This window comes from Trichomycterus rosablanca, chromosome 19, assembly GCF_030014385.1.
Source record: "Trichomycterus rosablanca isolate fTriRos1 chromosome 19, fTriRos1.hap1, whole genome shotgun sequence".
In the NCBI taxonomy this organism is placed as follows: Eukaryota; Metazoa; Chordata; class Actinopteri; order Siluriformes; family Trichomycteridae; genus Trichomycterus; species Trichomycterus rosablanca.
The window spans coordinates 6,180,602-6,207,447 of NC_086006.1; the positions used below are offsets into that span (position 1 = coordinate 6,180,602).

Here is a 26,846-nt window from a genome sequence, read left to right on the forward strand (position 1 = left end):
TTAATAATACAATAAAATCAGCTGCATGATCGGGGTGCACAGGGACACAGCATGGTCCGGGAAACCAGACACTTATGGGTGGGGAATTTACCTGAAAATGTGCGAGAGGAGAAAATTATTGAGCACTTCAAACGGTGAGTTGGATTTCTGATGTTTTATTTTATTGGTGCTTTTAATGCCCAATTTTATACAGTAGGTGCACATATTTCCTCCTATTCTACTATTGCATTTAGTCTAGCGAGTAGGAGTTTATTTCCAAGCAAGGAGTGTTTTCTTTTGGTTTTGTGTGTTTCTCTGGTGAAACTGGCTGAATGTTTTCAGTGTGCAGAAATGTCAGCAGCAAATCGCCATGTCTAATAACTGTAGTATAGAAACCAATAACACTGGAGGTGCAAACACGCTTAGTTAGCCAAGAAGCTAACCCGCCAGCTGCTCTATTTCATAAACTGCAACAAACAATTGCACACAAGCTACCATAACACCATGTCGCTATTTATTTATACTGTTTGCTTGCCGGTTAAAACCTGATAGGTGAGCAGTCAGTGCTGTGAAGGCAATGTTAGCATGTCATGCTAATTCAATTCGGCTGTGGCAGCATGGAGACAGTTTACGTATCCACTAATATCTGAGGTGCATTACTATTATTATCGGGTTTAACAGTGACTTATAGGCTTATTATGTCATGTGTGTTTATTACAAGCTTCTAAATAAAGTAACCACGGATCTATTAATGAAGGTTACAAAGCATTTATTAGTGTCCAGAACTACATTAACTAGGAAAATATATTTGGCTATTCAAATCAGCACTCTGTCATTGGTTGGACTGACTGCACAGAATCCACCTCACTACAAAGCACAACCAAATTCATGTTGACATTTTACAGAAAAGCTCAGTAATGTGTAGATTTTGCACCATGGAGACCCCATGTCCTCTGTGCCAGCTAATATTTTATCATGTTTTATATTAATACCTAATGGACGTAAGCAGATTGACCTGAACAATGAGATTCTTTAAGTAAAATCTTATTTTTACCTTATAGAATTACTGGTAAAGACAAAGCTTTCCACATATAGAAGTCGTAAGATATCAATAGTTGTGTCAACTGTTTTCTCTGTGACTAAACAATTAGAACATACTTCTTTGCCATTTTTTAAATATAAAAATGGATGGGTTTATATTTGAAGAAAGCCAAAAGATGCCTACAAATCACGATGTATGTTGCTGATTGAAGTACAGTTGGTATACATGATGGTATGACCTTTTGTGGAAATCATTGGATCCAGTATCACTTTTTATATGGTATAGCAGTCAGCAAATAAGATGGTGATCCCATATTTTTGACTGCACAGAATCCACCTTACTACAAAGTGCAACCGAATTCATGTTGACATTTTACAGAAAAGTTAAGTGATGTGTAGCTCAATCATTTTTCTTTGCATCATCGAGACCCCAGTCTTCATTTCTGCCAACATTCAATAATAGTTTATATTAATACTTGATGGATGTAAGCATATTGACCTGAACAGCAAGATTCTGAAAGTAAAACTATTTTTTCTCTATTTTTACCATAGAGAATTACTGGTAAAATCAAAGCTTTCCACATATAGAAGTCTTAAGATATCGATAGTTGTGGCAACTGTTTTCTCTGTGACTAAACAACTAGAACATTGCCATTTTTTAAATAATTTGTTTTTTTTTTTATATGTTTGTTGTGGATTTTCTGAGAATCTTTAAGGTTAACAATATAATAAACAAACCCCATTTCTGAAAAAGGTGAAAAACTCTGTCTATTTTTCCTAAAATCAAACTTAAATATGGACTCATTCCACCACAGCACAAGTTTCCACTGTTTTTAAGTAAAAATCTGATTAAATGGGGCCCAAGAGAACTTGTTTGTGTTTCTGCATAGAATTGATGGCTTTCTCTTTACGTAATACAGTTTCAGATTGCATATCTTGATGCAGTGGTCAACATTTTTAAGTGACAACTAAAACATACACAGCGAGAAGTTATAAGCAATCACTACAATCAACGAACAACAGAACATGACGGCTGTCCTGTCCTGATCTGATTCTCATCTAATCTAATTCTTAAGTCAATAAATCAGCTCAAACAGTATGTAAATTCTGATTACATTTTGAGTCAGATCTAGTAATCCATTGTGATCTGTTTATGAGACATTTGATAAGCCTTTTCTGAAGTTAACTTGGCCAGAATGCCTTCATATACTTCCTGATCATAGCAGTATACACACTATGGCTAGACGTATGTAATGAACATTGAACATGATATTTTTTGGGGGTTGCTGGGAGAATCTTGAATCTTAGTTCTGCATTGTTTTTACATTGTAATGGTTTTACTTGTGATATTTGCTTTTATGTCCAGTTCACACAAGTCCAGTTTTACTTATTTATCTTATTGATAAGAACTCACCCTACGAAAACAAATCAGTCTCTAGCTTTTCTTTTTTTTAACTTTTCAGGTGGTGTCTTTAAACATCTAGACCTGTTCACACCGCTGAAAGTAATTAAACTTCAGAGTACTTGAAGCCACTGATCCTTATCCAGGTGTCCCTTGGTCCTGTTGTTATGGTGCAAGAAATTTAAATTAAGCAAAAAGGGATAGGGTTATATTTGAAGAAAGCCAAAGGATGCCTTTAAATCACAATGTATGTTGCTGATTGATACAATGGGTTTACATGATGGTATGACTTTTTGTGGAAGTCATTGGATCAGTATCACTTTTGGATAGTATAGCAGTCAGCGAGTATGATGATTTTAATACTCAATAAATGTAGTTTGATGAAAACCAGTAAAGAAATTAAGCTCTCTCTAGTCAAATGATCAAAAATCAATACGTTCTTATGGAAAGTTTTGGACTGCCAACTTAATCTCTAAAAGGACATAATAACCCAGCATCCGACCAAAAAGCATAAAAAAAATAAAAGCTGTTTTAAAAAGTGGACCTCCTTTTTAATTATTAAAAATGTGGGCTTATGATGTACACTGTAAAAGAAAAGGCTTTTATCTGTCCATAAGCACAATGCTTAGGCTGTGATAGAACTAAAATAGAACAGGAACAGACCGCTGATGTGTTTTTGTTTTACCTTTACTAGATATGGCCGAGTGGAAAGCGTCAAAGTCCTTCCGAAACGTGGATCCGAGGGCGGGGTGGCTGCCTTTGTGGACTTCGTGGACATTAAGAGTGCACAAAAGGCTCACCATTCTATTAACAAGATGGGAGACAGGGACCTGCGGACGGATTACAATGAACCAGGGACTATCCCGAGCGCTGTTCGAGGCCTGGAGGATAGCCTTTCTATAGCGACGCGCGGGCGTGATGTTTCGGGGTTCACGAGGGGGGCGGGGGCCTCAGTGTATGGGCCTTCTGCATCACTTCACAGCAGAGAGGGACGCTATGAACGCAGACCAGACGGGTAAGTGGATATAGTTTCTCTGAAGCCTAGAGAGCCATTTGTTTCACATAGCACGTTGTAAGGGCAATCGATTGTAGAGCTCTATTACACTTACATGTGTGTTAATTAAAGCGTGTTGAACATGCTTACTAATTCACATGAAGTAGGTGTGGTACTCCAAAAGGATTCTCTGTGAATCCTAAGGCCTGATTAGGATATCGTAGTGAAGAGATGAAGGGCATGAGTTGGATATCGTGATATCCTGGGATTTCTGCAAGCAAAAGCTCGAATACCTGGGATTGCCTTTATCTGGAGTACAGTGCTGCCCAATGTGGATTAATATCTAATTATTTTTGTTTTTATTATAAAAGAAGTGTATTGTATTCGGCCATGACGTATAAATTAATTGGGATACAGAAACGTGAAAGTGAGTGGCTCATAACTTATTCTGATTTACTGGACCCACTGGATTGTATTCACCGGATGGTTATTCGCAATGGACTAACTAATGGATGTTCGGTCACGACAGAGGTATTGTTTTCACTTTTCTCTTTGGAATTGTGTGACGTCTGCCATTGACTGTCATGGCGGACACTGACAAACAGTGAGCAAATATCTTTATTTACTTTTAGATCATTTTTATTAGATTTTTCGTTTGTTATTTTTGCTTGTAATCACCAAAGAATGAAAAGACTTTTCAATGGATTTAAAGAAGACCAGTTAACTATGGAAAATAATGAGTTTTTGAATTGTTACATGAAAATGATGGAGGTATTGTTTTGCATTAAGGGTGAAAATCATTCTCACCATGGACATTTACAGCGGATTATCAATTCCATATGGGACTTAAAGCTACAAATCACTTTGGATACAAGGCTCACAGAACCAAAAATCAACCAAACCATTGGATACAGTGCTGACAAGACTTAAACTCAACCCAAAGGATATTTTTTGTGTCACCATGTGAACTGTTTTTGGATTATTGTTACATATACAAGACTTTTTAAATAATTTTTTTTGGATTCGTTGGATTACAGATTTTTTTAAACAATTTTTAAACCTATCAGCTATCAGTGGATTTATCAGAAGTGGACTGTAGTTTCTGGCTTGATGATGTATTACCTGTACTTCTGTATATTTCTCATTACTTTTATTTTTAATACTTAATGGTATTTTTAGACTGAGATGAGATGCACATGTGACTAGAATGAGCATAAAAAACTGAACATTTTAAAAGACTATTTATTTTAGAGTTCAAGAACAAGAGTCAAAGTGGATGTATTGTTGTTTTTCTACAGAAATCACTATTTTTTGATAACCAAGTGGATTAATTATTTTTTGGGCTTTACATGATTATGCATTTTGCCTCCAAAGACATTTTCTGTTATTTTTTTTTTTGGCATTTTTGAGTATTTTTGGATCAACTCAACTGGATTACCGTTCACATTTTTGATTATCCCTAATTTTTAACTTTTTTGGTTTTGCTCACAAAGTTCTGTCTCCCTAAATTGTATTTGGAAGTGTAGGTCGAGTTGCCACTGTCTCAAAAGGTTGGTATGTTCTGCCCTCTGTTTATACGATGTTCTGTAACACCTAGTTGATCCTTGTCTTTTTCCCTTTTCCCACTAACAGGCTGTTTTTATAGATACTTGCATCTCACTTTGCTGTCCACTTCCCTCCACGCTTCCTCGCTCTTTGCCTTTCTGCAAATAGAAAAAAATAGAAATATGTGTTAAATATTATTATTATTATTATTATGATTATTATATTATTATTAATATTACTAGTTTAAAAAGCTAGTCTTACACTGATGTTGGTGTGAATGGAGAAAGGGCAGATGAGCTGAGGAGTGTTAATTGATGCAATGCGTCACTTATGTTTGTTCTTTTTTAATGTGAGTGGACTTTGTGCTTTACAGGCTTGAGAAACACAGCATGTTTAATCAAATTGACAAATACAAATGTTAACATGCAAATCAAATAAAATCTGAGGTGAGCAGGTTTAAGATTGCATTTGCATTTAGTGCTTTTCAGGATTTGTGCACTTAAAAAGGTGTTAAAAACCTTTTATTTAAACATGCAGCTCTGAGGTGCAGTGATAGATCGTTATGTGCAAAATGGTTTCTTTATGAGTATTAAGATTTTTTGGCTCTGACTATCAATAACAGATTTTAAATTAAGTATTAATGTTGAAAATGCGTTTAATATTTTTAGAGAATAATTTATTTATGACATTCACAGTAAATAAAAGAAAGTACAAATGAGTTAATATCACACACAATGGAAATTCAAATACTGAAATATTTAAATACATTTAATTATTGAAACAATGTTTAGAATAAAAATGTAATGCAATGTTTATTACATTGTAATCATTTACAAAGGTCATTTCATCATTACAGTGACAAAGCTTGATATACCACAGGATTTATGAGCAAAGTCCAGGGGTCGTAATTTACTAACACATTTTATTCAAGCAGTTAGTACAAATAAATCAATGTGCTTTTTGAATAGGTGTTTCTTTTCTTGTTCCAATAACAAAACAAAAGTTAAATGATCTTTCAAATAAATTTTTACAAAATTAAACGATATAACAGACTTGACATGTAATAATGTAACTAAATCATGCTTATTACATTCTAATACAGTTAACCTATGCAAAGGTTCAAAACCAAATACATTAAATAATTAAATATTGATACACAAATACTAATAAAAAGCAATGGTAAAGTGTAGGACTTCACAATACAAAACTTGAATAAGGCAATTTTTCTCCCCTCTTTAGTTAGTAAGACCAGAGTGACAAATACAAATGCAATCATTAAAACTTGAATTGTCTTTAAAAAAGGAAAAGGAATTACTAATGCAATTTATAGTAGCATATTTACATACAAACCTCATATCAGGAAAAGTTGAGGCATTTTGTAAAATGCAATAAGAACAAGAATCTGTATTTTTGTTTGTTCTCTTACACATTATTTATCTGACAAAATTACAAATAAATTATTTTTAATGTTCTGGCTGACCAATTTGTATTTTGAAAATGTAAACATTTTTTTAAAACACTCAAAAATGTTGGGACAGGGCAAAACAAGAGCAAAAAAATATAGAAAGAATATTCACGTTCATGATAGTCATGATTGAGTATACAAGGAGGATCCACCTCAGACTTTGTGAGAGAATTGTTGTTTCAAAAACAACATTTCTCAATGCAGTTTGAGTCTTTCACCATCTACCCTACATAATATTGTAAAAAGATTCAGGGAATCCAAAAAATCTCAGTCCTTGTAGGGCAAAACCGGAAACCACTGTTGAGTGTGTGTGACCTTTGAGCCCACAGACAAAACAGCATGAGAAACCATCATACTACTGTGATGGAGTTAAATACATAGATAAACCAGTGTGCAGATGAGTTCATGTTTTAGCTTGTTCTTAGGAAAATAGACTGTGATGTAACACAGTGGTAAACATGTCTGTCCCAACTTTGTTTTGAGTGTGTTACAGGCATCAAATTCTAAATTAGTTTATATTCACAAAATACAATTAAATTGGTAATTGAAAACAAAATTTAAATTACTGACAACAATCATTTGGTGTTCCCAGCCTTACAGCCTACAATGAATGAAAATAGTAAAGTATTCCAGTTAATGCAGAATAGAGGCCTATGTTATGTTGTCATGTAATGTACATTTTCTAATAGGGTTAAATAAGCAACAAGCCAAAAACAGGATCCCTAGTAATGAGTTCCCAATGACAGAGTCAGATTTGTGACCTAGCAGCCTATACAGCCTATATTTTGATGAATATATCTGCAAGATGCATGCTACCTGGCCAAAGTACAAAGCATTGCAAAATAACATCCCTCTTATTTCCATTTTCTTATCCATCCTTCATCCTCATGTTTCGTAGGGCCCCAGAAAGCCGGGAACGCACTTACGATCACAGTGCCTATGGACACCATGAACGTGGCAGCAGCAGCAGCAGTAGTTTTGATCGGCAGCGCCACTATGATTCGGATTATTACCGGGATCCTCGGGACCGAACCCTCAGCGGAGGTGCTAGTGGAAGTGCTAGCTCGTCTAGTGCGAGTACAGTAGGAACCTCTCTAGGGGTCACTGGAGGATCTGGAGGTATAGGTTCGACTGGCAGTGCCGCAGGAGGAAGCAACGTTAGCACCGCTAGCTTGGGAGGTGGAGGATCTGCGTCAAGTGGAAGTAGCTATTTCCGATCACAAAGTCAAAGCCCCAGTCGCTTTGAGACTGCAGAGACTCGTTATGAGGCCCGTACACGTGAGCCTTATACACTGGCCAGCATGGTGCACCGGGATCTGTACCGGGAGGACAGGGGCAGGCGAGGAGATAGGACTTATCGACACAGTCGAAGTCGCTCTCCACACACTTCGCAGTCACACAACGTTTCACCTCAGAGGTCGACGAGCAAGGCAGCAAGGAAAACGCGTTCCCCGAACGGCTCCGGCACCCACAGCCGCTCTTCCAGCTCTGACTCTGTCAGCAGCACCAGCAGCAGTGGCAGCAGCAGGTCAGTAGCAGCTTGCTTAGAACTTTTATTGATGAAGATGATTCTCTGGTTTATATTTTATATATTCAAAGAACATGCATACTTGATAATTTGGTTTCAACCAGACTAAAGACTTAAGCTTTTTTGGATTTGGCTAAAACACATAAGGTGTTATCAGACCCAAACAGCCGAGCCTATTTTCTCCACATATGAATTGTTCAAATGTGTCTAAATCCACTGTCAGCTCTGTGTGACAAGCGTTGAGCCAAGTAGCCAATTTTTAAAGAGGTCTGTTGCACATGTCGACTGAAAGTGATTTGTGTAAATAAGTTGAATGTGGCTTTAAGTAGTTTTCCAGCTAATCAGTAAATGCAGCTTTGTGGATATACAGGTATTCCCAATGCTGTTCATGCCATCATGCAAACACACTATTGCCCCTATTGGGAGTACTGAGGGTGTAGAAATGTAGAGGTATTGGTACACTGTGGAAAGTTTTATTCACATTTGTGTCATTTAGCAGACGCTTTTATCCAAAGCGACTTACAAATATTACTGAATACAATTTAAACAACTGAGGGTTAAGGGCTTTGCTCAGGGGCTCAACATTGGTAACTTGGTGAGGATGCTGGGACTTCAACCAGCATCTTTATGATTACTGGTCCAGTACCTTAACCACTGAGCTACCACTGCTGTTTCAAAGAGAAACAAGCATTGCAGGATTGTCTATCAGAATATTAGATATAATATTCACGAGTATGTTTGACCAGCTGTATTTTGTAACCATTATTGGAACTGACCGTACCAAATTATTGGAATTTTTCAGCTCAGATAGCATTGGGTACCTATAAGTAACCTCAACAAATCATCACCCACTTTACTGTTTACCTGAGTTTACAGCTATGTCTTTGGCCTCCTGAGTGAAGCCCAGCTAGTGGTGCCTAGTGTCTTGCATGACCCTTTTATTTTGATCATATTGCCTGCAGGCCAATACCAATAATTGTAGAATTGACTGCATGTAAACAAATATATATATAGGTGCTATGTTAATAATTGGATGAATACACATCTGTTTTTGTAGTAAAAAAGCAAGCTTTTAGGAAATGACATTATGTTGAAATCTGTAATTATTTTCTCCATCGCCATTAGACATACCCCTCTTTATACCCTTTAAGGGTTAAAACCTCACTGTGCAAAGATAGAATCATGAATGTATTCTTAGCTAAAGCCTAAACCCCTAAAAGATATATTTGCTTATGCATGCATTAAGTGTAAAATCTTTAGCTGAGCAAGTTACAGATACACCACAGAACCACACATGCTGTCTAAAAAGCTAGAGGCACATCCCTGTGTCACGTCATATTGAAATTCTTTCTTTTGCTGTAACAGACTATTCACTAGACCTTGGTGTACATTGTTGGGATATTTTTTTCTGGATTTGGACAGGCATTAGTGAAGTCAGGCTCTGATGCTGGGTTATAAAGCTGTTAGGTGGAGTTAAGGTTATTACTAGAGATGGACCGATCGGGGTTTTTGGCACCGATTCCGATCTCCGATCTCCTTTCAGGGACATCGGCCGATAGCCGATTCCGATCGGGGGGGGGGGGGATTAGCAGTAAATAAACTTAAAAAGAGCCTCACAGTAAAGATAAACCGGAGCAGCGCGCGCGCGTGTGTGTGTGTGTGTGTTTGTGCCTTTAGAAGAGACGCTTTGTTCACAGTATCGCTATAAGTGATTCATTGATTCATGAGTTGATTCGTTTTTATGTGAAGCGTAAGTTTCTCTTCTCAGTTATCTCTCCGTGTTTACTGTTATTAATTAAATGTCGTGGTTTTAAATCAGCACCATCTACTACTGAACATTTTGTGTGACTCTCTTACATTAAAAAGCTTAATTAAAAAGCTTAATTAAACTGCTATTACCACAGATCTGTAACCGACCATCAGACTCGTTCCGTCTAAGGAGCTAAAAGTTTTCTAAAAGTTCAGCAGATGATCCTGAACTAACGAATTTGCTAATGAATAAACTTTTGCCTCTGATTGGCTCTGTAACGTCTTCTGTTCTCATCTACATCACAAGTAAGAACCGCTTACGATTTACCAAAGTGAACCAGGAGTTTATATAACGTGCTGATAGAATCGACTCAGATGTGACCGGGTTCAATTATCTTTTTAAAGTAAATATTACAATCAGCAAAATTACATCGTAAGAGCTTTCACGATGGTTTCTGTATGATGGTTGATGAATGGTGATGTGATGGTTGGTGCTTCGTAGCTCAAAGTCTGGATCAATCCACTGAGCTGTTAACTTAACGTGGTCTTTATATATCACACGATCGGATCGGCTACTTTTAGGAAATATCGCCGATAGCATATTTTGATTAAAAATCGTCCGATACCGATTCGTAGCCGATTGATCGTCCCATCTCTAGTTATTACTCAAAAAGTCATTGTTATGACACTGTTATAATAAAACGTTGCCACAACAGAATGTCATTGTCTGTTTCTCTCAGTGTAACTAAGAGATCCAGCCCTAAGTTATTTTTTTTTAAATAATAATGCTATTACCAGGTTATAGTTATTTAACAATCTTTTTTCAGGCTAGACGCACCCTATGGTGCAAACACCTCTTCTGGATACGCTTTCCATATTCCAGGATGATAAAACCCAGTCCATAATGCTAAATGTAATCATACATGTTATTTGTTTTTATTATATTCTCCTTCACCTGTATGTGCCACATCCACATATCACTAAGAAATGAAATAGTATGAACATGGCTAATTGTAATAAAGCTTCAGATTTCAGTTTATTGTACTGAATCGTTTTCCTGTATGAGTCTCAGCTCCTGCTTGTCTCCAAGAGGAAATGTTGGCAGGTGGCAGGGAATAGTAAGATGCTAGTGATTGGTGAATTTTCTCACTGCCCACTTGTGCTGTGTGGGTGTGAAGTGCCCCCACCCCTGTGAGATCCAGCTGAAACTAGAAATTTCTAGCCACTGCTGGATCGCTGCCCGCTCCCACAGCCCAGCCTGCATCAGCAGCGCTTCCGGAAGAGAGAGAAAGTGAAGGAGAGGGTGAGAGTGCAGGAGAGAGTAGAAACGGAGTGTGAAACAGAATTGGCAGGCAGTGCAGAGATGTGAAAGACAAAAACAAGCAGTGTGGAGAGCTGAAAATACTGCAAAGTCTGTTCACAGGTAATAATTAATGCTCTGGCGGAGCAATACACAGGGTTCAGCTCTTAAACATGGAAAGATAAGGAAATGCATTAAGGTTTTGCATAGGTTGCATTAGAATGAATGGTTTTCACTTAGCTAATGTGTTTTTGTCCTTATCGGTAATAACACAAACACAAATACTGATTGCAACTGCTTGTGAAACCCACCATAAAACTGCATTGTGCACATACATTTACATTTAAGACATTTAATTAGCTATACCTATCTGGTACATGCATTCACTGAATATTTTAGAAGCTACATCTACCATACAGAATAATTTTGTTGGTATACCATTACTGACTAGCAATCCCTATTTATCAATAAAAATGGACTCCATAGTACCCTCAATGACAATATAATGTTTGGTTGTTAGACCATTCTTACCACTGCAAAACACTTTGTGGTAAAGACATAGTAGTGTGTGTTGATTCGATATGATTGTGTTAAAAGCAGCAGTGCTGTTACAGTTTAAAAAAATGCTGTTTAACCTTATTGGCCTCTTTATAAGAAACACATAGCACTTGTTGTAGGTGTATAGTGCTCCAATCAGAAGTTTCAAGCCAACAGCATCACCTAATTCGAGACATAATCATAATTCATAATCATGTTCATAATCTCTAATGGTGTACATACAATGAGAACTAACATTTTGTAACTCAACTGTGAACTGTTGGGAGACACCTTTAATTGCCTCTACAAATATCTGCAATGTGAGCCACATAAGCCTTTCTGTTGGTCAATACCAGACACCATAGCCATTATATCTTCTGGCATCAATGTCTTCTGTCTTGTCTGCCGAACAACCTGATTGGTTCATGGCTTTTTCCTCCTTGAGTCACTGTTGGTCTGTACTGACCAGGACTGCCTGTGAACACCCCTTGCTGTTTCAGAGGTACTTCAACCCAGTTGTTTAGCCATATTAAAGTAACACTGGTCATTATGCTGCCCATATCTGGAACTATCAGCCAGACTTGATGATACTGTATATCTTTGATTGTGACATGCACAATTCTTACAAAATAATCAGTGCCATGCATTTCTCTCATCTGTGTGTAACACAGTGACTGCTTTGATGTTTGATTTTGCTGTTATTAAAGAAATCACTGCTGTTCGTGCTCTTTTACTTGCTTATTTGTCTTTTACCATTCGCTAAACAGCAGCTTTTTCTGTGCTGATTGCTTACTGTCTCTGACAAGGTACAAAACATAATGTAAATGAACCTGTCTGTGGGTTTGTAGATAGTTTCTATATTATAATATATTTGATAATAGCTCCACCCTGAGGTGATGAATTGCATTGCATGTGAATACATTGTTAGTTGTTTCACTTTGTTCAATCTGCACCGAGCCTAACAATGCATACAATTCAAAATACAAGATTGTGTCGGGTCAGTTTGAATATTATTATATTGAGATATAAATATCAAGCAATGTTAATATTTACTTGACAAATGTTCTTTAAATTGAGTAAGGTTTATAGTTGTATTGATCTTGGATATGATTATTTTCATCAGATAAATTTTTAATGGAAAGCAAGTGCATTCAACAAAATAGCAAGTTTGTCAAGTATTAACAAAGAAAATTGTAGCTAAAATGTATCTTGTTGTTTGTCCAGTAAAAGCACAGATAAAAAAAAAATTGCTTTTAATGTGTTGTGCCATTAAGCAGCTCTTCAATGTGTAGATTGTTTCAGACCTTTAGACTTCTATGTTTATGCCAAATGCACTTTTCATAATGTTAAAAGACCAAACTCTGGGTTCTACTTAAGTATAGAGTGACTTTATGATGGATTTTTGGTGGGTTAATCATGTCCTTACATATGCATTTGGTTCAACATATGTTCATACTTAAAAGCACTGTAGTTTTATGGTACAGATTTTTTTCTTGTCATTATTGTTAAACAAATGTTACAAACATTCGATTAGCAATGCCTTTTACCAATTATAGGATGTAGGTTGTGGGTTAAAAAAAAATTGTATTTATGACTTGTTTTCTGCTTAATCTCCAGTGATTCCAGCAGCAGCTCCAGCGACGAGTCCCCAGCTCGAGCAGTTCAGTCAGCTGCTGTACCAGCTCCTTCCTCTCAACCACTGCCTCCACTGGATAAAGACGAGCCTCGAAAGAGCTTCGGTATCAAGGTTCAAAACCTTCCCGTACGCTCCACAGGTAAATCTCCGAGATTATTTTATAACTGTGAATACTGATGTTAAATAGTTTTGTTTTGGGTAAATAAAACAAACTGCATTTTGTCATTTTTTTGTTTACATTTCAGATACAAGCCTGAAAGATGGTCTGTTCCATGAGTTTAAGAAGCATGGCAAAGTGACATCTGTTCAGATTCATGGTACCTCTGAGGAAAGATTTGGACTCGTTTTCTTTCGTCAACAAGAGGACCAAGAGAAAGCTCTTAGTGCATCGAATGGCAAACACTTTTTTGGGATGCAAATTGATGTTACTGCTTGGACTGGCCCTGGTTAGTTATTTTTTTTTAATTCTGTAAGATAATAATAATAAAAAAAAAATATAAACCAATTGTATTTTATTGCAAGAAAAATACATCTGACTTGAACCCCATTCAGCAGAGAGAATGCTCAACTCCACATTACTGTCCATAGTTTTGGATGTATTGTTTGGGTGCCTGATATGGACATGCTGTGTATTTACACATTTTAATTTTTACAGATATTCTACAGGTGTTATGTAGTATATACATGATTTATACATGATTTCAGTTAATTACATGTCTACTGTATGTATTTTGCCAATATAGAGACAGAAACAGAGAATGAGTTCCGGCCACTGGATGATCGGATAGATGAATTTCATCCGAAAGCTACACGGACATTGTTCATTGGAAATTTAGAAAAGACCACAACGTACCATGACCTGCTTAACCTCTTCCAGCGCTTTGGAGAGATTGTCGTAAGTTCAAATATCAAAACAGCTTTTGCCAAACAATGTATTTAGATATGTTAAAATGCTAATACTATGTTTACTTTTATTTTTTAAAGGACATTGATATTAAGAAGGTAAACGGTGTCCCACAGTATGCATTTCTGCAGTACTGTGATATTGCTAGTGTCTGCAAAGCAATAAAGAAAATGGATGGCGAGTACCTTGGAAGTAATAGGTTAAAGGTGAGGATTAAAACTCATTATCACTTTGTGTAAACAGAAACAGTGTTAAATAATTCTAATACATTTTTGTTACTTGTTTTTTCTGCATTTTTATTAGCTGGGGTTTGGAAAAAGTATGCCCACCACGTGTGTATGGTTGGATGGCCTGGCTGCCAACATTACAGAGCAATATCTTACAAGACACTTTTGCCGCTACGGCCATGTAGTTAAGGTAAGCATTCATGCTAGAGTAATTATACTGTAGATAAACTTCTGAACAATCATTTCTCTAATGTGAGTTTTTTTATTACTTCCTGTTTTTACCAGGTTGTGTTTGACAGATTAAAGGGAATGGCTCTAGTCCTATATAATAATATAGAATGTGCTCAAGCTGCAGTAAAGGAAACCAAGGGTTGGAAGATTGGAGGGAACAAAATTAAGGTAACAAAATTAGTCTTTACTTTCATATAATTTAAGACTTCAGTGCTTTTGACTGGTGGATTTCTTTCTATTTGTGCATTTTCACTAATTATTGATATTATTTTCCAGGTCGACTTTGCCAATCATGAAAGCCAGATGGCATTTTACCGTTCAATGCAGACATCTGGACAGGATATCAGAGAGTGTTATGATGTTCTGTCTGACCGTCGGTAAGTGATACTATATTTTTTTAGCTTCTAAAATCTTTTTATATTACAATCATTACCAGTTATTACCAATGTCCTTTTCTCCCTTATTTGCAGGGATGAACGTAGAGCACTTTATCTTGAATTCTCCACTGACCGGGCATGTTATGAAAACGTGAGAACTCAAACAGAAGATCTGCGTCGCAAGTATCTTGTGAGAAGTCGAGAGTTCTACACAGAATGGGATCCATACACCACAGAATACTATGATCTGCGATATTATGATGAGTCTTGTGAATACAGGGATCACAGAGACGCTTATGAGCAAGATATCAGGAAATACAGCTACATGCAGCGTGAACGCAATAGAGACAGAGAACGAGATCATGGTCGACGGACAGTTGAACACAATCAGAGTCCACCCCATCCCCGGCGTCATTCTAGCCCAACTGCTTCCCCTTCCCTCTCAGAACGGCTGACTAGTGTCCCCGAACATCTCATTTATAGTCGCTCTTCAGACCGAAGTGGCAGTTGTAGCTCAGTTTCACCAACACATTTTGAGAAACCAGACAAAAATTCAGAACTGTACAATAAAGGTAACAAACTTGATAAAGAAAGGCAATTATTTGAACCAGATACTGGAAATGGAGGAGAGAAAGAAATGCGAGTTGGTCGTAGGGATAAAGGAGAAAAAGATAGAACCGAGAAGCAAAACATAAGGAAGTTAAAACATTTATCACCTAGTGTTCCATCATCTGAGACAGATGTTGAACCAGACAGGGACGCGAGTCCTGATTCAGCTCAGTGTAATTTCAGTAAGACACTAGCCAAAGAAAAAGATTTGGGAAAAGGAAAGCTAGATCTTCCACCTTGTGTTGTTCATCTAACACGTGTCAAAGAAAAGGAAGATACATTATTAGACCAGGCCATCACTGAGAAGCAAAAAGCTAAGACATGCAGCGATCCTGACAGTTCTTTAATCTCACCACTCACAGCTGATCACAAGACTACGCATCATACAGAAATTGAAAATAAAGATGTCTTTAGACATGTAAAAGTACCCAAGGACAAATGTCTAGCAAGCCAGGTTGAGATTGTGGACAAAGAAGGTACAAACAAAGGCAGAAGATACAGTAGAGCAGACACTGCATTTGAAAAAGGCAACTCTGATGCAGATCGTTTAGCTGCTCGAAAAAGACGTTTTGAAGAAGATACTGTCCATTGCTTGAGAAAAACTACCAAGGCAGAGGAAGAAGGGAGATCTGGACTGAGGCGTGTAGGGAGTTTTCCAAAGGAGCTTGAAGATGATAGGGAATTTCCTCAAATGAAGCCATCCAGGGGAGAGAATAAACATGATAGAATAGAGTATGTGGATACTCCAAGTACTACAGATGAACCAGACTCTGTTCAAAACAAAAATCGTAGACACAGTGATCCTATAAGTTGTCTTGATCAGAGAATGCTGGATGTTGAAGTGAAGAGCCAGCATCACTTTAAACTTAAAATATCCAGTGATGGAGACTCAGAAATTGTTTGCACAAGAGAACCACACCTTGAAGGGCACTTGGCCTTGCATTATAAAGATGCAATGGATGATAAAGAAAGGTTACTTCTTGACATGAACCACTCCCAGAGCTGTAGAAAACGAATGGATCAAAGTTGTCATCTGCAGCAGCAGCAACAAGTGTGTGACACATTTAATCCAAATGAAAGCAAAGATAACTCTGATATAAAAGACTTGGAGCATCAAACTCTTATACATGAAACTGGTATTGTCCCTTTAAATGTTATTGATGTTTTACCTCTGATAAAGCAAAAGAAGTCAGAAGCATCTGATTTTGAACTTGGCTCTAATAAAGAGTGGAACTCTTGGGGTTTGAAGCAACTAAATAGTGAGTCTGAAAGGAAATTTACCCCTGCTTTGGTTAAACAAGAGTGGCCCGCAAGAGAGATAACTAAAACGGAAATGAACTCCCATTTTGATGAATTAAACTGCAACTATGAAGATACTGTTACAGATACAGGGGTACTGAAGACTAAGAATTCACCTTCAAGTGATGAGGATCTGGCTTGGCAGAGTAATATAAAACATGACACACTCAAAGTAGAAATAAGTGTTCCAAGCAGCATTGTAAAATGTGAGAGCATTAGAAAGAGCCGTGTACATGACCTGGAGCCGGGAGAGGTTCGATCAGACTCTGATGATGATGACGTAGGTGACATTACAGATTTTTCATTAAAGCAAGACACCGTTTATAAAAGGGGATGTGAGGAAAGGCTTTTAGACCTCAAGCTCTCAGGGTCCCTAGAAAAGAACAAGTTCTATGAATTTTCACTGGACAAGACAATAACACCAGACACAAAAGCCTTGCTTGAGCGTGCTAAGTCTCTGTCTTCATCGAGGGAGGATAACTGGTCTTTCCTTGACTATGAATCAAGGTTTACATGTTTTCGGAATAGCACAGATAAAGACAAAGTTGACTCTGCACCAAGACCGATGCCCTCTTGGTATATGAAAAAAAGGAAAATCCGATCTGACTCTGAAGGGAAGCTTGACTTCAAAAAAGAAAACCCAAAGCCAGAAGAACAAGAAATCCATGATCTTTTTGCCTCTCGTTTTCTACACAGCTCTATCTTTGAGCAGGACTCAAAACGCCTTCGACATCTTGAATGTAAAGACAGTGATCCTGAAGTTCAAATGGAGATAGATAAGTCTAGTATCACTGATAAAAAGGCTGAATTAGATGAAGCAGAAAATTGGCATGAGCCTATAGTGCTGTTCCATAACAGATTTTTGGAGTTACAGCAATCAAAAGACAAACACCAAGAGCAACACACTTTGGAAAAAGCCAGTACAGCTGAGACCACTGACAGAAAATCTGTGTCAGATCATGAGCAAATTCAGTGTCCCAAAGAATCTAAAAGTATGCCTACATTAAAATCAACGAGTCCTACTCCATCTACATCTGTTCTTGCAACCACAAAGACAGATGTGCAAGAGGTTATACAAGCCTCACCAACTACAGAGTTATCTGTGTTACCAGTCAAAAAGGAGACATTAGATGATACTCAAATTGACTCTCCTCCACCATCCAGTCCATCAAGCATTAAAGCAGCTGCTGTAGTAGACACACCACCTTTGACAAAGAACGAAAACTCTAAAGAAGAGCCTAATCAAGAAATTAGTAACATCAAAGAAACTGCAAATACATTACACGAGATGCAGAACATTGATGTAAAACCTCCAACTCCTAGTACATCTTTAAGCAATTTGGAGCCAGAGTCTGATCCTGCAGAGTGTCCACCTCACCTTTCACCTATGCTTGAAGATGCTCAAACGGCTCCTGTGGTAGAGCAGATAAAAACTAAAACAGAACATCCTGAGTCCATTTGCCAGAGTGTTGAGTCAACCTTCCAGATGCACTTGGCAGTATCTGAACCTGAGGTTGAGCCAACACAGCTATCACGAAAACAACCTAAAAATAAAAAGACTAAAGCAAATAAATCAGCATTAAGACCTATTGATCAACCTCAACCAGCAGACACTAAAAAGCCTGTCCTTAGAAAAAGTGAACGCATCGACAGAGAAAAACTGAAAAGGACATCATCAAGACAAGGGGCAATAAAACGAAGAGCCGATTCCAAAAGCCAATCCAAATCTCCTTGTTATTTAACAGATATGGAGATTAATGATTTAAGCTCGTCTCAAAACAGAACACGTCAACGCCGGAATGTCCGTTCTGTCTATGCTACACCACATGAGGAGGATGCAGCCCCTCAACAACAAGGCAAAGATTCTATTGAATCCTCTCGTTCCTTGAGAAAGCGTGGTGTTGATAAAGACTCTGTACAGCAGGAGACATTGACATCCAACACAAGAAGAGGTCGCCCAACCAAATCTCATAAAACAGTGGATGATCTGCCTTTAGTTGAGGACCAGGCAAACACTTTTGAAGGGGACATCACTGATAATCCGGAGTCTGAAAGCAGTGCTGAAATTACCAAGGTTGCAGTAGGATGGCATTCTCCTCGCTCTCAAAAGGTTCAATCAGTAGTTAGAGCTGGACAGAACCAAATAGCAGCTAAAACAGACAAAACATTAGAAGCTGAGGTTTCTGAAACCTTAAATTCTCATGTTGTAGCAATTGATAAGACTACATCTCAGGAGGAATTGGAGAAAAATACAGAAAAAGATTCCATGGGCAAACATGATAAGAGTGCAAATCTTAAAGTGCCAAGACTGACTCAGTCAGTCAACCTTAAACACCTTTTCATTGATCTAAGTGGGGATACAGTTAAAGGTGCATTATATTCTGAACATTGTCAAAACTCTGTAAAGAAGACTAAAACAGAAATATCTGATGAAGGGGATTTCCAAATTCCAAAATCTATACGAAAAGTAGAGGATCTTAGTCCAGATGGGAGGGAAGAACCTTCAGATTCAGAACCTCTTGTTAAGCCAGAGGAAGCATTGCTTGCCCGTCAAGTGGAATTAGAAAGGGCAGTGGAAAATATTTCTAAACTTGATATTGTGCAACCACCATCCTACAAAGAACCACCTTCTCAACCCCCTACTGTACTACAACCTGTTTCAGAAGGGACTGACGAAACTGAGGTGGAAAAGCCTGCCAACCCTGCAAGTGAAACAGAGCTTGCTGCTGCAATTGATTCAATTACTGCTGAAGATATTTTAGTGGATACAGATGGTTTTCACACTCCTACATTTACATCACTTCTTCGAGCATCAGAGACAGTAGTTTCGCCCACGGCCAGTGAGGTTATGGAAACAGAGACAGGCTTGATAAAAGATTCTGAGGCAAGTTTGACTACACATTCAAAGTCATCTGAACCAGACAATCGTACTGAATGTCCACTACCAGAAACGCAGAAAAAGGGAGCAAGAGCAAGGCCTAAAACACCAAAGAAATGTAAGGGCCGAAAGGGTTATGCCAACAAAAAAACAAATATGGTACCTCATACCATGTTGGAAGCTAAATCTGCAGTAAAACTACCAGAGTCCATTCCTGAAGATATGCAAACTGTTAATCCAAAAGCAGCCACCTCATCAGCAATAGCTACTGTAGTCACTGTTGCTGCTGCATGTAAACATGATGTTACATCTGTGGTGACTATTAACACTCCAAAAGAGGCAGAGCAGCCTGTTATAGACCAGCCTGAACCTCAAGAATCAGCCTTTCATTCTGGAAGTTCTAGTCCTTCGTTTTTTAGGTCACCAGAGATAACCTCAAAATCAGTTTCCCCCACTCTTACAACACCTTCAGCCCATCTAAGTCCAACGTTAGCTTGTTCAGCTAAGATCCCTTTCACAATTCCTGACTGGAGAAACAGAACTGAAGAGAAAGGAGTACTTTCTATATCTCATGTTACTGTGGTTGCGTCAGCACCAGGTGTGGTAATAGGAAGCCATTTAACAAACCCTGCAATACCTCCTGACACAAAGGCCTCCGATATTGATCCAAAATCTAGCACTTTAAGAAAGATTCTAATGGAGCCAAAATATGTATCTGCTTCAGACAACTCTGCTGTCACAAGCACATTACTCACAAACACATTAACAAGCCCTAGAATGTCTCAAAATGAGAATGTACCTGTTGTAAAATCAGTGCCTGATGACAGACCCAGTCCTGTAACACCAGTTACACCTCAAATGGTTTTTCCAGAACAACCCACTCCTCAACCTAGTGAGTCTTTTAAAGAGAACATGGGGAATTCTGTTATCTCGTCCACTGCTACCTCTGTCATTAGTCGAATTCCTTTGCCTCTTGATTTTGACAAAACTCCTTATATCTCATTGGGCAACCGCAGCTCAGGACTATCTCCACCCAAGCAGAAGTATCACACGAATGAAAATAGCTGGCAACATGAACTTTCACTGTCTGATGATCCACAACCTACATCAGATAAAACAGATAAAACATCTTATAACCCAGGCTCAGGTCCTGGTTTAAGAGTAAATACCTCAGAGGGTGTGGTGGTACTGAGTTATTCAGGACAAAAGACAGAAGGGCCGCAGCGTATTATAGCCAAAATTAGCCAAATTCCACCACCCAATGCAGTTGACATTGAATTTCAGCAGTCTGTTTCAAGATCTCAATTTAAACAAGATCCAATTCAACCTCAACCCTCTACACCTAAAGGATCCCAGACACCCACAGGGCAAGGATACCCAGGTGCAATATTAAGCACCCAGAGGTTCAATGCTCAGCCTGTTATTTCATCCATTACAAAGGATGGTACTGTTTCTGGAAAATCAGAATCAATATTTTATATGGTTCCCCAGTGTGCTTCTGCAAAGAAATTCCAACCCTCAAGTCCAAGTTCCCAGATCTTAAGATATAATCAGTCTACATTACAGCAACATATCACAAAAACATCGAATGTGGAATGTATTTCAATAAAAGCTGAAGTAAAACAATCCCAACCTTTTTGTCAAAGTCCAGTTTCAAGTCCACACCCCTACTCTTTGGCAGGAAATCACATTTCAAGTCCGACTACTCCTAATGATAGATTGGTCTGTCATCCAAAACATGAGATACAATCTGCAAGGACATCAGGTAATTCAGTCTCCTCATTCTCTACAGTTTGCCCACCTAAAACATCAATAGGCTTGGGCTCTAGTAGACCTGGTACTCAGTATGTGAAAAATCATCCAGAGCAGTCAGTCATCATGCCCCCACATAATGCTACACAAGTCTCTATTGGTCATTTGTCCCAAGGAAGTGTAAGAATGAATACTCCACCACTAGTTGGAATTAACTATAACATACATACAGATTCTGTCTCCTCCTCACCACCTGGTCCTCAACAGTGCTCCATTTCATCCCAAACAGCAGTATTAAGAGATATTCTGGTAAAGACACATCCAAGTGCTGGGCAGATAAGTAGGCAAAGTGAAGTCAATGTGCGACACTTCCATCAAGCTGCACGTCAGACATCTGTGCCCCAGTTACACACAGATGGCATGGTAGTGCCAGAGTACAACGGGATAAAGCATGGAGGATTGAAACTTGATCAATACAACAGAGACTTACGTATACTGATGCAACAAAAGTTACCAGATCACCTGGGAGTTGTTAAAAGATACCAAGCTCAAACATCAGAGCCCTCCTCATTATCGTCTTCCACACATATCTCCTCAACTTCCTCCAAAACAGCCACAATTAAGAACCTATCACCAAGAGATGCACCAAGAGCACTGGCTGTGAAAATGTCACATTCTTCTTACTCTCCACATTTAGAAAGAACATTAATTACTCATTCTCCTGGATCAGTGATGTCTCAACAGGTGCAGCTAATACATCCTGGCAATGCTGGCTCCATGCCTGAATTGTACAGAGAAATGCATGGCTTCCGTTCCCAGTTAGCTGGTCCCTCTGTAATTGGAAGCAGTATGGCTAACTGTGGCATCGCTTCAAATCAGGTAAGCAGTAATATTTTACGATATCTAAATAGGGCTGTTACGATTAAAACATTTAAGAATTATGTTTTCATATGTGCATGTTGTCATTTTAACAGTGTGGCTGCATTAAACTTATTTGTCTGAACTGGTCTAAACATGGTAATATCAGGCAACAGCCAGTTTAGCAGTATCACAATTACTGTTAGAGTCCGATGTGCAATATGGTTTTGTTTTGTTGTGCTAGCAAATTGCAGATTTAAGTTTTGGTTAACTTTTGCACTTTTATTCGTACATTTTAGTAGGCAAATTTATTAACTGCTTCTTTAAATGTGTTTCTATATATATTTTATATCTTTTATATCTTTTTTTTTATCATTTATTAAATCAGGAGTCTCTGGAAGTTGAAAACAGACCTAAGACTAGCCATTGCTTTACTGGCGGACCTCATGGGGAGACCAAACTTACCATGTCTGATGTTAGGCATGCAGGCTCAATAGAAATGTCTCACGTATATCAGCTCCAGAGGGACAATTCTTCTCCTTGTTACATTTCTCCAACTGCTAAAACTCCCAAATCTGAGCCTTATTCCTCACTGCAGAAGGGACCTCAGAGTCTTCCTTCTGGGCTATCCTCATTACCACCAACCAATATCAGGCCAGATATAAATCCTTCCGTTGACATGGTGCAACTGTTGAAGGTGAGTTAAAAAGTAAATTATTGTTGTAATTTAATCTTATGATTGTTGATTATGCATCTTTTCAGCAAGTATTAATGTGAATTATTAATTAGTTTTTTCTTTCTCTCTTCGAGCAGAAGTATCCTATTGTATGGCAAGGTCACTTGGCACTCAAAAATGAGAGTGCAGCTGTCCAGTTACATTTTGTTTCTGGTAACAAGGTTCTAGCTCAGCATTCACTGCCACCACCAGAGGGAGGTCCTCCTCTTCGTATTGCACAGAGAATGCGGCTGGAGGCTTCCCAGCTGGAGGGAGTAGCAAGGAGGATGACAGTGAGCAGCTTTATATTTTTTGCATCAAAGTTTGAAACTGTACATAATATGCATGGGCAGTTTGCTTTCTAAAACACTTTACAAAAATAACTGAAAACCATAAAAATCTATTAATATATATATTTTTTGTAATAGTAAATATTGATGGGTAGTTTCTGGGGCTGTGATCTTTAAAAAGAATGTACTTTTCCTGTGTAAAAGAATTGGTCTTAAAGGTGGATGGAAACAAATTATCGAAATATACAAAACAATACAACCAAAATATATTACTAAAATATACAAAACAATACAATGCCTCTTAAAGACAGAGGTCAAACCAACAACAGTGTATGAGATGGGCTGCATTCCAAACTGCTCACTTCTTTACTAAACAGTATGCACTTTCAATGTCATTTACATACATTGTGTGAAGTGTCTGCTAGCATGTCTAAAAAACTTACCAAAAGCATGTCTCACGTGTAATAAAAACATGCTGTAAAAATACATATTTGAATAAATGAAATGAATATTATCTAGCTAGGCTTAAGTTAAAGTACACTGCGTTGTGGAGATGGTAAAAGTGAATAATGGTACTTTGTCTATGATTTTCACCAGTGAGATTTTCACCAGCGCAAATATACACTAAAGGAATTGGTCATAAAACTTTAAAGTAATATAAAGTCATAAAACTTTAGACTTTCTCTAGATGTGTAATCTTGAAAAATCAGTCAAAGTAAACATAATTCATCTATGAGTGTGTTTGTAGCAAAAATGTAAAAATGTTTGATGGTTAATATGTGTAGTTTTTAACTCTTATTTTTTTATTTATAGACTGAGAGTGATTACTGCCTCTTGCTGGCGCTCCCTTGTGGTCTAGATCAGAAAGACGTCCTTATCCAGACCCATGCTCTCAAAACCTGCTTTATCACATACCTGCAGGCAAAACAAGCTGCTGGCATTATCAATGTTGCCAATCCAGGATCCAATCAGGTAAAGTGACTGTACCACAGCTAAAAAGCAGCCTTTCTTTTATTTCCTATGTTGAAAGACTGTGATGTTATATGGTTTTTCCTTTTCTCTGTGTACTTTATATTAATACCCATTGTTTTGGAATGATAAATCTCATGGTCAGACACCCTCATACTTTTGCTATGAAATGTATTCAATTTTTCCATTTCTAATGCATTATTTTACTGTTGTTATTTCTTTTTCTTCTTTTCTGTAGCCAGTGTATGTGGTCCAGATTTTCCCTCCGTGTGAATTTTCTGAAATTCACTTATCTCACCTTGCTCCGGACCTTCTCAAAAGCATTTCCAGCATCTCTCCACATCTCATGATTGTTATTGCATCTGTATAAAACTTCTCAAGGAAAAAACTAAACGTTTTACTAAAAGTAACACCAGCTAAACAACATTCTGGAAAATGCCTCAATGTGTTTACTCCTCTTTGGTCTTTGATCATGCACTCATTGTCTCTTTGTTCTTTTATCGGAACCTTAATCCATGATGTGATCTCTAATTCCATTTACCCATTAAACTCTCAGTGGAGAGCACACATTAGTAAACAGAGCTAGATTTGAAATGATCAATTTTCTGATCATTTATTTTACTGTTTTTCATTGCTAAACTTTTGAAAGTTTGTATCTATGATTTTTAAGATTGCACCTAAAAAAAGACAGAGTTTTTTTATTTCCTTAAAATGATGATTGTGATTTTTTATTTTTTCAGTACTCTTTAGAAGATGGGTCAGATCAGCCATTGCACTATGATAAGAAAATCATGAAGTTAAAAATGACATATGTAGACTTTGTACAGATTGAAATATTGTAGTGGTGTATATAACTATGATGTGTTTCAGCCACCAGCTGTCTGGTTTTTTTTTTTGTGGGAATTTATTGTGTGGGATTAATCAGTTTATAATGAAACTACTGTTCTTTCAGCCATCTGCTATTCCTTTTTATTTTTTAGAAACAACTCAGTTATTCCTAAAGGGAATAAACAAGCGGTATTGTGAGTTGCAGAGTTTACATTTTGATGGCCCAATAGGTGATTGTATGTACATATGTTTTCTTTTTATTCAACACTTGGGGTGATTCAGGTAATATGGGACTGTGTAAATATTATAAATACTGTATGTAGGTACTTTGTAAGCCGTCATGAGATGCTAGGGATGATCTGTTAAAAGACCAGCAGATGCAATCATAACTGTAAATTTAATCACTACCACGCATTGCCATTTAAAAAAAAAAAAAAAAAAAAAAAAAAAAAAAAAAAAGGCTTTTTTATGACTTGACTTTGTACTTGTCACTGGATCTAAAGCTCTGATTTTGTTTTAAATGATTATACTTGTTTGTGTCTCTCTACCTCCATTATGTTTTAATTTTATTTTTACTTTAGTCAATATTTTTATGTTTGCAATAAATCCATTGTATTATTTTTGTATTGGCCTTTTATCATATTTGCCTCTGAATGTTAAGATGGTTAAAATGGCTGGTTAAGAAGTAAGAAAACAAATCTGTAAAATAGCTGTACAAATGTTTTTTTTTTTTTTATTCCTTTCTTTTAATGTTTACCTCCCTGAGCCAAGTTGTAAATAATCATTTCATGTATGTCCTAATTTTATTTCTACTTTTCTTTTCTTTGGTTTGTCAGACAAAACAAAGCAGTGTAAAGAAACAGAACTTCAGTAAAGCGATGCAGAAATGAAACTGTGTCTCACTGTTGCAGTTTCATTATAATGACTGCAAATAATGGCACATGAATAAATTAAAGGCACTTATCGTTTTGTAGACAAATGAAAAATACAAAATACCAAAATTAGAAAGGAGCAGCTTTTCAATATTTGTCTGTATAATTTTGTTTTATTCATGTGTATTTTTCTGTTCCTCTATGAGGACATTTTTAAATGTAAAAAAAATAAATTGTGGAAAACACATCTACAGATCATTAAATGGTCATTCATTATCTACCTCTGAGTCTTTGCATTTTTTATGAACAGTAAAAATATTTGATCTGTTAGACCACACTAAATGGGAAAATTACTGCATCAGGTCTTTTTGTCCAATACTAATGCATGACCGCACATAGGCTAAATGAAAGTGAATCTGCAGCGTATTGAAAAAGTAATAAAATTAGAATAGCCATGTGAAGGTGTAAATGCCTAGCCTAGCCAACTAGTTCACAGCTGAGATGCTAAAACCCAAATAACTCATACACCATAACTATTATTATTATGAAAGATATACAATAATTTATTAGGATTTTAACGTCATGTTTTACACATTTCAGTTACATTCATGACAGAAACAGTAAACAGACAGAAACAGTAAACAGTTACTCTATACACAAGATTCATCAATTTACAAGTTTTAACGTCACAGACAATTTTGTACCTCCAATTTACCTGACTGTTTGCATGCAAACTCCACACAGAAAGGACCCGGACTGCCCCACCTGGGGATCGAACCCAGGACCTTCTTGCTGTAAGGCGACACTGTGAGCCACCGAGCCGCCCCAATATACAATAAAAACTTGTGCACCATGTGCAGT

General features: G+C 37.4%; 1 protein-coding gene across 1 annotated transcript; it reads left to right on the forward strand.

The window, feature by feature from the left end:
- The first annotated feature begins 37 nt into the window (after window positions 1–37).
- Window positions 38–26,223, forward strand: spen (spen family transcriptional repressor). The gene is made up of 15 exons (XM_063015519.1): window positions 38–134; window positions 3,117–3,437; window positions 7,325–7,954; window positions 13,158–13,315; window positions 13,422–13,622; window positions 13,920–14,071; window positions 14,161–14,286; window positions 14,384–14,497; window positions 14,593–14,706; window positions 14,815–14,915; window positions 15,009–22,332; window positions 22,700–23,008; window positions 23,125–23,319; window positions 24,130–24,288; window positions 24,524–26,223. Exons 1-15 carry the CDS (start codon window positions 52–54, stop codon window positions 24,653–24,655), a joined length of 10,119 nt encoding a protein of 3,372 aa, XP_062871589.1. The 5' UTR covers window positions 38–51; the 3' UTR covers window positions 24,656–26,223.
- Window positions 26,224–26,846: the final 623 nt, after the last annotated feature.

Excerpts from the sequence above, each read along its gene's own strand:
- spen (XM_063015519.1), top strand. The coding sequence starts at position 52 with ATGGTCCGGGAAACCAGACACTTATGGGTGGGGAATTTACCTGAAAAT. Across the intron at positions 14,287-14,383 it reads TTGGAAGTAATAGGTTAAAG|CTGGGGTTTGGAAAAAGTAT; the intron begins GTGAGGATTAAA and ends CATTTTTATTAG. Across the intron at positions 24,289-24,523 it reads CCAATCCAGGATCCAATCAG|CCAGTGTATGTGGTCCAGAT; the intron begins GTAAAGTGACTG and ends TCTTTTCTGTAG.